This window comes from Montipora foliosa, chromosome 6, assembly GCF_036669935.1.
Source record: "Montipora foliosa isolate CH-2021 chromosome 6, ASM3666993v2, whole genome shotgun sequence".
Taxonomy (NCBI): Eukaryota; Metazoa; Cnidaria; class Anthozoa; order Scleractinia; family Acroporidae; genus Montipora; species Montipora foliosa.
The window spans coordinates 23,927,894-23,942,893 of record NC_090874.1 but is presented as its reverse complement, the minus strand read 5'-3'; the positions used below and the strand labels follow the sequence as shown (position 1 = coordinate 23,942,893).

General features: G+C 38.8%; 1 protein-coding gene and 1 long non-coding RNA gene across 2 annotated transcripts; one reads left to right on the top strand and one right to left on the bottom strand.

Annotated features, from left to right (window-relative positions):
- Positions 1–1,312: 1,312 nt before the first annotated feature.
- On the bottom strand, positions 1,313–10,793 carry LOC138005221 (galanin receptor type 1-like). The gene is made up of 3 exons (XM_068851484.1): positions 10,623–10,793; positions 2,993–3,225; positions 1,313–2,206 (listed from the first exon to the last, which is right to left on the bottom strand). The coding sequence occupies exons 1-3, from the start codon at positions 10,696–10,698 to the stop codon at positions 1,313–1,315; spliced, it is 1,203 nt and encodes a 400-aa protein (XP_068707585.1). The 5' UTR covers positions 10,699–10,793.
- Positions 9,306–10,423, top strand: LOC138008622 (uncharacterized). Its single transcript, XR_011124265.1, has 3 exons — positions 9,306–9,382; positions 9,804–9,942; positions 10,356–10,423. It is a non-coding gene; the product is annotated as an uncharacterized lncRNA (long non-coding RNA).
- Positions 10,794–15,000: the final 4,207 nt, after the last annotated feature.

Sequence of the window (15,000 nt, the reverse complement as noted above, 5' to 3'; positions counted from 1 at the left end):
CAGGTAATTCCATCATTTTGGAAATAGCAGCTACTTTATTATTCATCTCAAGTTTTCTCTGATTTTGGGCCTCATTTTGTTGAAACTCAAGCACGCTTCCAACAGGCCTGTGAACCCTTCCTGCTTACAGAGCAATACTAAAAAACTTCTCCCACATCACATTTGAACCTTAAGCTCGAAAATTCAATACACAACATGATATTATAATTCACAAAGGCAGAAAATACCACAGAATCCTTTTCCAGCGAAAATTTTATTGAAACAAACAACATATTTGCTCTTAGAGGCGAAAACCTCTTCCTATTTGATTGCGTGCGTGAAGACAAGAAACTCAATTGTGTCAAATTACCATGTACTTCAGGTAAATACTGCTCACTTTGATTTCGTCTCGACGGGCGATATATTGTTGTCGAAGTCCAGTACTCGTCGCTTTTGAGATTCATGCCTAGTTTATCCAACTGACTTTCCATTATTGAGCTCCATAAGGGTATATTTTGTTTAAGGATCCACTAAACAAACTAAACGCAGACCTCGACTGGGTTTGCCCATATGCAACCCAGTAAATATTACAGCTCACTTTGATTTCGTCTCGACGGGCGATAGATTGTTGTCGAAGTCCAGTGCTCGTCGCTTTTGAGATTCCTGCCTATTTTATCCAACTAACTTTCCATTATTGAGCTCCATAAGGGTATATTTTGTTTAAGGATCCACTAAAACGCCATTCGCGTTACATGACTTTCGACGCCATTGCAGGCTAAGTTAATGATTCTACTGTGTCCACCAGAGAAATCTACGCAGTTCCACTACCCTCTCGATCCTAAGAAAATACTCGCAGAAGGCTCTATCCACAAAGACACCACTTACCAGGGGAGTGACAGGCAAGACTTTTACCGACACGGAAAAAAAAAAAAAAAAAAAAAAAAAAAAAGAAAACAAACAAACTAAACGCAGACCTCGACTGGGTTTGCCCATAGGCAACCCAGTAATAATTTCAAAATGGCAGAGGCCACGTCACGCGCGCTGGCTAAAGTGTCTTACTTGTTCGAACATTTTCCAAAGATCGAACAAGTCAATACATTTTGTGCTGCAACAACCTATCGAATGTCATTTATAACATAGTACGGCACGTTAAGGTACTCTCTGTTAATTCTCTCTTCGCCACACTCGTCTGTATAGAGCAGGTAGAGGGGTGCTTTTCAGCGTACCGGTAAACTTGAACTTGAACAAGGGCTTTCCACACACTGTTTCCAAAACGGCTTCGTAATCTCATTTCTCCTCGAGCACCAACTTTTTCGCCCTGAATACTTTAAAATCACAGTCTTGTATCGATAAATTCGCGAGATTGTTTACAAGATTCATTAAATGCAAATTCGGCACAACAGTTATCGGACAGGTTGTTTTTTAAGTAATCTTCACTGCTTTGATCGAAACCCAACTCAATGATTTTACTCGGTACTTCGTAGTCACCAGTTGTCCTCGAAGTATAGGTACTTCCTTGAACGCTCAGCCATTGTCTTATTGTTCTTCCTCCCATTAACTCGACGAATCTTCTTTTTGCAGCTTTAAATGTCTTTCCTCCAACACTAAAATAGTAAACAAACGGATTGCACATTGAGTTTGCAAATCCAAGGCCATAAGTGGTGAGTCGAATAGCATCCATAGGGTTTGGGGGTTCTTTGAGATATCGCTCTACGATTCCATGATAGACAGCAAACGGCAGCCAACAAGCAAAAAAGCAAAAGACAACACTCAACAATACTCGAAGAACCCTCTTTCGCGATCTTTCTAAGATCTTTGCATTTGCAATAGCAATGTCTCCGGGAGTTATGGAAGATGAAAATCTCCGATCTCTTGTCCATACCACTCTTACAACACAAACGTACGATATGACCATTGCCACCAAGGGAATAAGAAAACCAAATAAGAATGAAGCAGAAAGGACAATCTTTCCTTGAAGAGTACTTCCCTGCGTTGTACTGCAATAATACACCGTCGTACTGTTGTTAAACTTGATAGGAGCAACTTCGGCCGTGTGAAAGACAGGGAGGTTTTGACTTGTGCCGTACACCCAGGCAAAGAGAGTTAACCAAGATGGTTTGAAGTACCAAGACCTTTGACTGCGAGAAAATTCTTGCTTGACAAATGTCATGTAACGGTCGATACTTATGGCTGTCAATAGGCTGATTGAAAGTACAGGTCCAAGGTTCTACGACAAAAAAATACAGATAAGTTTATTGTATGTAATCTATGAGGAAGGACCTACAAAGACAGAGCTTCACAAGCACACGTTAATACACTACATCAGGAACCCATGAGTAGGAGCAAGCAAACTCCCATACTACGCCTTTGTCACGGCATTTTACTGACCAATCTATTTTTGGACTACTTTTGCCGCAAAACAACGAAGACAGTTCCGGTTCAGTGACGCTATGACGTTAAGTTAGTTTCCTGTTATTGGTCACCGGTCCCATTAGCGGGAAATTCAATCCAAAAGTAAATCGGTCTATGAAAACGTCGTGACAGGAATATGCTCGCTCCAAATAATGGGCTCCTAACGACATGCGAGACAGATTCTTTTCGATGGTGTCTCAGTATTTTAATGTCCCTGGGAACAACCACAGATGAACGGTTGTAAGACGGCTCCTAGCGTTAATCGTCGTTCTGCCTTACTTAAGAAGACAAGAAACTCTGGCAGATTGCAAACGTGGTACATTCTCCGCCGTTGGGATTTCGAGGATACCTTAGTCCAAATGGGTTTCAAAACCAAGTGACCTCCTGCATAAGAGAGCTCGCCCTGCTAACTATTTAAGGATGCTCACAACAGCTTCAACACTTTCAATAAACTGTACTATTTGGAAGGATTGAATCTATCCATCTGTTATTTCACGTAACGGCAATGTGGTACCACATTAAGGAGCAATAATTTCTTTACAGGATGTACTCATTGACAAGACGCAATAATTCACTATGGCATCAAAGCAGCCATGCATACCTGCATAAATCTCGATAACTTACACAGGCCATGGTCGGTTGAACGATACTCTCGGGGGTAGTGAAAGTTAATATAGATGGTCAGCGGTACGCATAGCAGGCACACCATCAAATCAGATATGGCCAAGTGAAGAAGAAACAGCTGAACAGAGGATTTCTGACCTCGACGGCGTAAAGCTGTGATAAAAGCAACCACGATCCCATTACCAATAATTCCAATGACAAAGATCAATCCTACAAAGGAAAGAAATCGTACGTGATGACGCCGGTAATTGTTAGGTTCGCAAGTACGCTGGGGGAAAATGCTTGAAGCCATCTAGATATTTGTGTGTAGGGTGAATCTACGGAATCTGATGTAATCTTCGGGAAGGTTAATCCTATTGGAGTTATAATCTTAGGAAAATGGAGTCTATGAAGCCTGAATAAAATACAGTGCGGTGAATATTCATGTACAGAAATAGTTAGTTTGTTAGAAAACGTAAGCAAGATCAACACTTGACAAAGGTTTGTTTTTCAAAAAAATGGACCAGGCCTTTGAATAAAAGCGAGGCTGTAGTTGACCTTGCTTTGATACAAACCTCATTGCATGTTGTTGCAATGCTAACGAGTTTCTATTTACATATAAGAAAAGCAGTGAGGTTTGTATCAAAACTAGGTCAACTCCAGCCTCGCTTTTATTCAAAGGCCTGGTAACTGAGCACAGAAATGTAAAATGGTCTATACTACTCGTAGCGAAGACAACTCGGACTGAGTGCGGTTCGATCGTAAGTAACCTGCGATCATGCTCTATTTTAGTTCCGCGCGGTACATAATGTGGAGTTGCCGCAACGAAAAAATTTTAGCGAGCAAAGAAATAAGAGAACATATGCGCGAAGCTAAAATGGGCATGATCGCAGGTTAGATCGTAAGGAACGAATCAGACCATTCAATCAGGTTTATACCACAAATACTTTAATACTGTACTAAGTAAAATACTTAAAAGTCATATGGAGGCGGTAAGTGGTTATATTAGGGCGTTGGGTTAGCATGCGGTTGCCCAGGGTTCAAATCCCGTGCTAACCTCTGGTTTGGATTTGTTTCATGTTGTCCTGAATTCAACTCTATCAATGGTTTTTAAAATAATTTTATTTAATACTGAGGGAAGGAATGAGCTTCCCAGATTTTAGATGCAGCAAAACTATTACTTATACCTGGTATAAATGGTGAAAATATAAGTAACAAATCTGGTAGTATAGCTATAGATCTCAGTGTTCCAGAGATTATCGCCGTGATGTTTGTGGGGTAAATTTTATTTTTCTGTATAAAGAGGAGTACTTTAAATTTGTAATACAGGGGCGTAGCTAGGATTTTTCAAAGGGGGGTGGGGGTCACAGTCTCTCACACCTAGGGTAGTTACCGGTTTGTCATGTTGACATCCACGGCTTTTAGTATGAGCAGTGGATACGGAGGGAGGGACAAGCCTACAAAATAGCTGCATAGATGAAGTAAGTTTCAGGTGACATAAATTGCTTGGTTTCAGTCTGAAAGATATGGTTTGTATTATGTTGTTGACTGTCTCGGGTACCCCAGGGTGCCCCTGGCTTACCCCCCTGTAATATTTTCATATTCGACAAAAAGCTGTTAACATAGCGTCAATTTTCATTTCAAATGTCTTCAGAAGGCATGGAGGTATCTCGTCTAGGCCAGATGCATTACGTGTCTTTGAGGAGAGTAACCGCTTAATAACTGGAACTCAACAGTGACAGTAAGATACCGATACTTGGTTTCTGATCTGGACCAACAACGGAGGTATCAGTTAGGTCCCTACGCTTGAAAAGTGTTGGCTCAGAAGTTCCGACTTTCGACTTCACTATGACTGCAAGAATCCATCATGTTAACTATTTCAGTCCTCGCAGTTTTGCTATAGACAATTGTTCTTGTTAAACAGCTTAAATTACACGAATCTTCTGTAGATCCGAATTAATGATATAAGACATAAAGTAATCAACATCATCAACATCATCATCATCATCATCATGATTATTTTTATTACTACTACTATTATTACTATTATTATTATTCAAAGCAAAGGTGTCGTCAACATATCTGCGGTAAAACTCGATACCTGAATTGTAATTCTCTAACCAGCGTTTCTCATGGTGACCCATAAAGAGATTAGCTAATACAGGAGCAAGCGGGGAGCCCATGGCTACCCCATCAATTTGATCGTAAAAATTACCCAAAAATGAAAAATGAGTTTGAGCAGTGGCAAAGAAAAATAACTTAGTAAGATTTTCCCGTCCTAATTTAATATCTGGATTGCCCTTCATAATGTAGTCTACCGCTAAGTCGATAGATTCGATGAGGGGAATGTTGGTGAAAAGACTTTCGACATCGAAAGAAACCATGAACTTATTTAGGGTATGGAGTCTAGTGACTTCACTAACAAAAGTAAAAGTGTCATGAGCACAGTAGTCATTAGGGATGTGAGGGTTTAACAATGTACATAAATACTTAGCTAGGTTGTAATTATAGGTTCCAATCGAAGAAACAATGGGCCGGAAAGGAGGTGTCGAAGAGTGATCTTGAACCTTATGCATCTTAGGAAGCCCATAAATTCTGGCTGGTTGAGATCCTGATGGATAGATCTTGTCATAAATGGTGTTCTCAATTTCATCATTCTTCTTCAGGTTGCGAAGAAACCGTTGTAATTGGCCCTCCCTTAGGAGAGTTGGATCATCCTTAAGTTTCTTGAATTTGGACGAATCCGAGATGATGTTAAGGATACTGCTATCATAAACTGTCCTGTCCAAAATGACCACACCATTCCCTTTGTCAGGTTTCAGAATGACAATGTTCTTATTCCTTTTTGAGACTTTTCAAGACTTGGAGTACTTTCCGATCATTGTGAGATACACGATGAGAGGCGATGTAGGAGCTCGCAAGATGCGATAATGCAGCTTGGAGCTTACCAGTTTGACCACGATCAACGATTTTCTTGAGCATGGAGCCATGAATAAGTTCGAAGCAAGTATAGATGTCAGACTTGCGTATAGATGGAGGACAGATGGAATGAGTCAGGCCATTTTTGAGTGCATCGCATTGCTCAGGGGACAATTGGTGGGAGGACATGTTGATCACTGTTTCGTCAGCATTAAATGGCATAATTGCGTGTCGGCTCAAATTTCGAAGTTTCTTGGCATGTGTTTCCACTATCTTAGATGATAATTTGTTAATGTTGCTCTGTAGAGCGTTGCGCAAGAAATAAAAGTCAAGATTGTTAAGTATGTTTTGAAGCTTGTTGGAGATCTTGTCCCTCTCATTCTCGAGTCGCTTCAGTTCTTTAGATCTCTTATCGATGGCGCTGCGTAGTAGACGTTTCCGTATGGCTATGACATCCTTGGGAGAGGTGTTAGGCAAGGCAAAAGAAACGAATCTGGGAAAAACGCGAAGAGACTGACAGTTCAGTTTTATTTCTTGCGCAACGCTCTACAGAGCAACATTAACAAATTATCATCTAAGATAGTGGAAACACATGCCAAGAAACTTCGAAATTTGAGCCGACACGCAATTATGCCATTTAATGCTGACGAAACAGTGATCAACATGTCCTCCCACCAATTGTCCCCTGAGCAATGCGATGCACTCAAAAATGGCCTGACTCATTCCATCTGTCCTCCATCTATACGCAAGTCTGACATCTATACTTGCTTCGAACTTATTCATGGCTCCATGCTCAAGAAAATCGTTGATCGTGGTCAAACTGGTAAGCTCCAAGCTGCATTATCGCATCTTGCGAGCTCCTACATCGCCTCTCATCGTGTATCTCACAATGATCGGAAAGTACTCCAAGTCTTGAAAAGTCTCAAAAGGAATAAGAACATTGTCATTCTGAAACCTGACAAAGGGAATGGTGTGGTCATTTTGGACAGGACAGTTTATGATAGCAGTATCCTTAACATCATCTCGGATTCGTCCAAATTCAAGAAACTTAAGGATGATCCAACTCTCCTAAGGGAGGGCCAATTACAACGGTTTCTTCGCAACCTGAAGAAGAATGATGAAATTGAGAACACCATTTATGACAAGATCTATCCATCAGGATCTCAACCAGCCAGAATTTATGGGCTTCCTAAGATGCATAAGGTTCAAGATCACTCTTCGACACCTCCTTTCCGGCCCATTGTTTCTTCGATTGGAACCTATAATTACAACCTAGCTAAGTATTTATGTACATTGTTAAACCCTCACATCCCTAATGACTACTGTGCTCATGACACTTTTACTTTTGTTAGTGAAGTCACTAGACTCCATACCCTAAATAAGTTCATGGTTTCTTTCGATGTCGAAAGTCTTTTCACCAACATTCCCCTCATCGAATCTATCGACTTAGCGGTAGACTACATTATGAAGGGCAATCCAGATATTAAATTAGGATGGGAAAATCTTACTAAGTTATTTTTCTTTGCCACTGCTCAAACTCATTTTTCATTTTTGGGTAATTTTTACGATCAAATTGATGGGGTAGCCATGGGCTCCCCGCTTGCTCCTGTATTAGCTAATCTCTTTATGGGTCACCATGAGAAACGCTGGTTAGAGAATTACAATTCAGGTATCGAGTTTTACCGCAGATATGTTGACGACACCTTTGCTTTGTTTAATACCGAGCAGGATGCTTTATCTTTCTTCTATTATTATTATTATTATTATTATTGTTATTATTATTATTATTATTATTATTATTATTATTATCATCATTATTATTATTATTACTAGTAGTAGTAGTAGTAGTAGTAGTAGTAGTAGTAGTAGTAGTAGTAGTAGTAGTAGTAGTAGTAGTAGTATAGTAGAGTAATATATGCAGGAATTCAACTTAGCAAGGCAGCATCAATCATTTATTGTTTATGGATGATGTGAAGCGTAATTATATCAGTGATGTGAGAGAAAGGTTGACGCTCTTGCCCAGACAATTAGAGGCCACTGGTAGAGATGTTGGAATAGACATCGAAAAAATATGAGAATAGTACGGGGAGTTGTAGTTAAAACAGATCAAAGGGTTCGAGCTACTCCTTGAAGTCCTTGAAAAGCCCTTGAATTTAATTTTCGACTTTAAGGGCGCTTGAAAAGCCACTCTTGAAAAAAAGGATTTGCTGGGAAACTGCTTGAAAACTCCTTGAATTTTTGCTTAGTTGAAAATTGTTGAGATTGCACCATGCTAAGGTACTTGAATGCTCCTGGAATTTCATATGCAAAATCCACCACGAACTCTGGATCAGCGCACGAAACGTGGCTCAAACGCGTTTCAACAAGTTTTAGGGAATGATGTACAATAGTCGAAGGATTAACCCTACAACACAGTTTCACGTAACTGCAATGTAACTTGATGGTACCAAATGTACTTACTTCACTAATGTGACGTAATAGGTTACCATGGCAAAAGACGACCCATCTAAAAATGCCCTATATTTCGTCTTTAAACGCTTGTATCCCAAACACGAACTCTGTGACCTCCATTTTTTATTGCCAGAAAGTGATTCGCAGGTTAATATCAAAGTTTCTGCAAAATGTTTAAAACTTTTCTTGAGCTACCAATTCTCCAACTGAAGGTATCTATGAATCAACTACTGACTCAAAAATAGTGAAACTTCAACGCATTTTTATGTTAGCTTATAACTAAATTGAATGGTCTTATCATTACCCTGGCAAGGAAAACATTTGAACTTTGGTGGTTTTCTTTGCAGATTCTTGTACACGGCGACCTACTGCTCTTATTATTCAAATCATATGACTTTTGTTATGTCTGACTTCGCCTTAAAACTCTAATTTAAAATCCTGACCACTCATATCATGACCAAGGTATTAAAAAAAACGGGAGAGAAATTTGTTTGTTTTTCACTCTTATCTCTAATGTAAAATAATTAATCTATTTAAAATGCAAAATCGATTGTTAAGGTATATATAGACAGGATCGTGAGGTATACCGCGCTGCCAGAATTGACTGATAGCTGTTAGGCCGGCAAGCAGGAAGATTTGACGGATTTGAATTTGACGTACATTTTAAGAAAAATTACACAACAGAAATAGAAAGCTAGAATGCGAAAAACAAATATGAAACCTATTACAAAGAAGAAAAAATAAACCTCTGTGGCTAAAAGCCATGTTGTGAATTGTTTTTTTCTGCAATTGTCGTTAGAGAGACGAAAACGGACAAGAAGTCTCACAACCTTCCTTTTCAATAATACCATGAAATTTGATAACCATATTAAAAATGGTAATTGGGAAGAAGTTTGGCTCAATGTAGTTCTGCTGAATCTCATGTATACACATCGGTGTCCTTGATCAAAAGAAAAAAAAGAGAAAATATGTTTACGTTGAAACGCCCGTCAAAACAATAGCTGATCCTTCCATTTAGGTAAATTCAAACAAATCTCGCTTCGACTAACAGAAAATCTTAAACAAATTTGACACGAATAGAAGTAGAACACTTTGCACCCAAACATAGAATCATATCATCATCACGAACGAAAGGCGACATGATACGTTAACATGTTAATTTTAATATTGCTTGCCGTAATAAATATGAAAACCCAAATTTCATAACAGTCTTTTCGCTCTAAAAGAGAGTTCAATTGTATAAAAGAAAAGAGAACATTTCAGGAAAAAATTAGCTCCTTACAGTGAAAGCATTATTCATTTGAGAATATTTTTTTTCCAGTTTTGCTTTCAAAAAATGACCGGCTGCCCTCCGATTAACCGTTCTATTTTATTACTAAGGCGGTAAAAATTAGCTCAAAAGGTCCTTTTTCTTTACTTTCTTTTGTTTCGCTCCTCAGAGATTTTAGTGAGAAAAGGTCAGCTGGCTCGGGATACCATGGTGAAGTGATAAATGAGGTGGCTACTACAAAATTTGGTTCGTATGGCTGTAGTTTTAAATGATGCAGAAAAGGGATCACTTGAAGACTTTGCGGACAGGTAGGAGGGGAATCGTCGGCTTCCGCTGATACCTCCGCGGGATAGGAGATATCGACATTTTTCCAAAGAAGGCTGAAAAGGACGAAATTTAGGAGTAGATAATTCTCTGTAACGTGCGAGTTTCTAAAATACTAACTGAACGACAAATTCGCAAATAAGAAATTTGTAGCACAAGCGCAACCGAACATGTGTAATCTTTGGTGCAAATGAATCCATTTTTCAGCTGGGAAGGAAGATTTTTGCTAATGGATTGTAAATAACGTTATGACAGATCTCAGTTGAAAGTACATAGCCGATGATTTTAGGCGATGTTTAATTTGGGTTGACGAAAATTCCACACTGCTTGTGAACCCGTCTACTTCTATATATCTAGATTGTATGACGGAAATAAGTGATGATTTTTTTCTTTTTAGGTCATCATATTGAACGAGTTTAACTTAGAGATTTGGGCCGAATGGTTGTCCACTAGATATGGCAGAACATCGACTTCATATACTTTGTGTCAGTGCCACAAACGTTTGAACCCACATGCAAACGTTTAAATGAAAATAAGTTTAATTACATTGGTGCCGGCGTTAGGAGTAGATCGTTAATGAAAAGGGAATGCCCTTCTCAGATGTGACACTGCTGAATGTTTTAAGTTAGTGCACTTGAAAGATGATCAGTTGTATTCTGCTTACCGTATAATGCCATCGTTATGACAAATGCTTCACTTTGGAAGTTCCAAGGTTGAACATCTGTCAGATAATTCGCCATTTTGCACTTTTAGCTGGTAATTTAACTTAACCTGTTAAAGGTTCTTACTTGGTGTTATATATAGTCGACACTAGAAACGAATTAGCACAAAAAGACAGCGGAAACACATACGTACGAGTAGAATTTGAGTTGCTGTCAGTCTTCTCGACAAAAACTTGTCACCTTTGTTTACTTTCCCATGTAAAAGGAGTTTTGAGAACAAGAGATCCGTAGGTTCACAATGGAACATCTGCCTCGAACCCAAACTGTCGGATCCTCGAAGTGGGTTGAAAGCGATCCGAGAGGGTGAGACGAAATCGCCCTTCCACGTGACCCTTTACTCTAAGCTTTTTGTGAAATACCTAAGTAAGATACAGTGACCTATAATTATGTATTGAATAGACACGACTCTTGTAGTTGAAGGTTAAAATCGAGTATTGTTCTTTCCATTTCCTTTAACTAAACTATTCTGCACCATTGTTTATGCAATATTCAAATTCCATGGCGAAAAAAAAGTAAATCTCAGTCCTGAAAATAGTGTGTCTTTCTAGCCGAAACACTCACCTTTTATCACTTACTTTCTTGGCAAACGATTAGATCTCTCCTGAAAGCAGCATCCCTTTGTCTTACAGTTTGTAAAACGTTTCTTACTCTTCGTTGCATGATATCCGTCTTAAAGACTACCTGTTGACCCTGGCATTTTGAGATTTGTAGGAGGTCTTAGTTAATTTCTGAGGCTTGGTGGGGTCTTACCATCCTGTTAAAAAGCATTCATAAAAGTTGACTGTTTCTCTTCGAGTTAAGAGTTAAGAAAGGCTCTGCTAGCAGCTAGGGTGTTGTCTTTGAAAGCCGATCAAACGACTTTAATCGGGTCGCTAGCCTTCCGCGGCTCATTACTTTTAAATTATCTTTTTCCTGCATGTTCTTCTCGGTCTACTCTTCGCAAAGTTAGGGGTCTTTAGCTTACTCCCGAGTAAATGAAATACAATGAAACCTCTATTAAGTGACCACCCTCAGGGTAACGGCTAGTGGCCGCTTAATGGCGGTTGGCCGCTTAACCATTTATAGAGTTTCGTCAGAAATTAGCATAATCTTAAGTAGAAACGTCACCTAAAACAAACACCTTCAGAAGCTTGTGACAACTTCCGCACAAGAGAAAGCCCTAATACCGAACAAAAATACAGTACTGTTAGAAAAAACAAATTCTCCCCAAAATGTTGAGATGAGGTACGCTCAATTTAACATGGACAATCTAAATTATGGCGTAAACTGAGTTGAATTTATACCCGGAAAACTGTAACTGAAACGTTGCATCACAGGTCCATAATTAATTTATAAAAAATTGGCAAGGAAGTCTGTCTCTGAAAAGCCAAAGTAAGTGTATTAAACTCTTGGTGGCCGCTTAATAGAGGTGAAAACAATAAAAGAACTCTCATCGGAAAGGCCAAAAGGTGGCTGCAGGCGCCGCTTAAAATACAGTATGGTGTCCTTGGTCCGCGACTTTACCGAACAAGATGCCATATTTTATCGTTCGTAAACATGTATAAATATGATGTCATATTTCATCGAAGTTAAGTAAAATACGACCAAAAACAAATGTGTCCGATGATTTGTTGATTATTCGTCTTTTACATGACGAAATTTCGGCTTTCCTTCTAGAGTAAAAACCCGCGTATAAGAACCTAGGTTTTTCCAAGTTAGCCTAAACAGGTTTTTATATAAATGGTATTTAGTGTAAAATTAGGCTAACTAGGTTCTTAATTAGGTTCTTAACTTTTGTTCAAGAAATAAAGCTGAATTTTTTAAATGATCTGGTGTTTAATGTCCAAAAATAGTATTCTATGTAACCATGCTATAGTGTTTAAAGTATTATCGCATACAGACTGTGTTATATATATATATATATATATATATATTTTTTTTTTTTTTTTTTTTTTTTTTTTTTTTTTTTCTGTGAGAAAATTTCTTAGTTCTAAATATATATATATGTTTGAAAATAAGAACCTGTTTTAGGATTTTAGCCTAAGATGGTTCTTACGTGAAGGGTGCTTAAAAATGAAATTTTAGCCTAACAGGTTCTTAATTGTTAGGTTCTTATACGCGGGTTTTTACTGTATCGGTGATTGTGCGGAATTCAAGTTTGTTGACGGGAGTGTTAATTTGTCTTTCTAGAAAGTCTCTTTTGCAGCTCCGTAACTTACATGGTCATGTTTACTTGGCTTGTGTAAAGATAAAACGCAACGGGAACAAGTGTCTTTTGCATAACAGATTTATAGATAAACTAATTTCTGCGGTTGGAAACGAATTTTCTGCAGAGTTTTAAACTTTTGTTTTATCGACTCTTGAAAAATATCACTGACAATTTTCGCATAGGGAGCCTTGGTCCGCGACTTTAATACACTACTTATGACCCCAGAGAACTTAAATCTCGCAAAGCAGATAAAGAAAACCTTCGATAAATGAAAAAAGTCTTTGCTTTAACTGAACATTTTAAAAATCTTCTTTATACATGTTTATGAACGGGTTACCTTCTTTTGTATGTCTCGAATACCTATAAGGTCTCTTAGTATAAATACACAGGTGATTATACAAAATTGCGCGCTCTCATTGGCTTGCTATCTCGGATTATCAGCCGATAATCACCTCGACGGACAAAATGGCTGCCAGTAGTCGTTTTGTTTGCCAGTGTAAGTGAAGAAGATTTCGCGTTGAAATGTTTTTTTTTCTCTTTTTTGAAATAATCACCTGTGTATTTATACCAAAACAATTATTCGCCTCAGGCTCAGTGATTATAGGTGAATATTCACCTCGACTTCGTCTCGGTGAATATTTAACAATTATTCCATTAGCGTGCGTTGGATATGAGATGGTAAATAGCCAACGAGGCGCGTAGCGCCGAGTTGGCTATAACCAGTCTCCTATCCAACGAGCGCGAATGGAATAATTGTTTTATTAAATTCCTTAAGGCCCGTGAAAACGCCCGCAACAACACACAACATTGTTGGGCCCAACAATGTTGTCTCTTGTTGCGCGATGTTAGCAGATGTGTGCAAACGCTCGCAACAAGTCACAACATGTTGGGTCTTTAGATGAAAATACAAAGGACTCTGGGACATATTCCATCTCCGACGCTACGTTGATTTCTTGTTCGCATGTATTTGTAAGGATACGTGGCATGTAGTGCGCGTGCGCCAGCGCAACATTAGAGACCTTTAGATGCACGTTTACGGCTAACCGCAAACTGAGGTTTGAGATTTGCGGTTTGACGTTAGAAGTTGTGATAGTTCGTGCATTTAGATTTAAGTAAACAAGTGCAAAGCTGCGGAGGCCGCCATATTGAATTTCCTCGATTCTCAGCGTTGATGTTTCAGTCAACGAAATAAATAAAACCACGGCTCTTTTGATTGTTTAATTCACGTGGAATGAAAGATAAAAAGTTGCTTTTTATATCTGCCCCGTTCATACGTGGGATAATGTCACTTCCATGCCATAAAGAGCTGAGGTAACTTACTTACGTGAAAACCTACCTTCCGCCGTTGAAAACGTCAAAACTTACCCTCGAACGTGACGGCAAGCGCTAGTCATGTGACTTCCAGCAGTTTGAGGTTAGCCGCAAACGTGGATCTAAAAGTCTCTATTGTTAGATGTGCTGTGCATTGTTGGACCACGCTTCGATGACCACGAAACAATAGAAATGTTGGCACTTGTTGGCTCTGAAGTTTGACCAGTTTCAAACTTCATCCAACAACTTCCAACAAGTTGCAACAACACGCAACAACACACAACATGGTGTGCAAACGCTCGCAACATGTTGAGCCCAACAATGTTGCGTCTTGTTGGCCAACGATGTTGCGAGCGTTTGCACGGGCCTTTAAACTCCAAAAGTTAAATATAAATATACATTCTGCCTTGTGAGTTTGTTATTATCGTTAACCCGGGCGTTTTAGTGCATCTTATGTTGTTTGTTTCAATAAAATGTTTCGCTGGAAAAGGATTTTGTGATATTTTCTGCCTTTGTAAATTATAATATCATGTTGTGTATTGAATTTTTGAGCTTAAAGTTGAAACGTGATACGGGAGGATATTTTTAGTATTGCTCTGTACGCAGGAAAGGTTTCATGAAAATAAACAGGTCTGTTGGAAGTGTGCTTGAGTTTCAACAAAATGAGCCCCAAAATCAGCAAAAAATTGTGACGCCGGTGAAAAATAAAGTAGCTGCTATTTCCAAAATGATGGAATTACCTGGTGATAAATAACCTCGTCTTTGACTTTGCAGAAACAATGGTGGGCGATTGTGATCTTTGTTTTGAATTCGCTCATTTA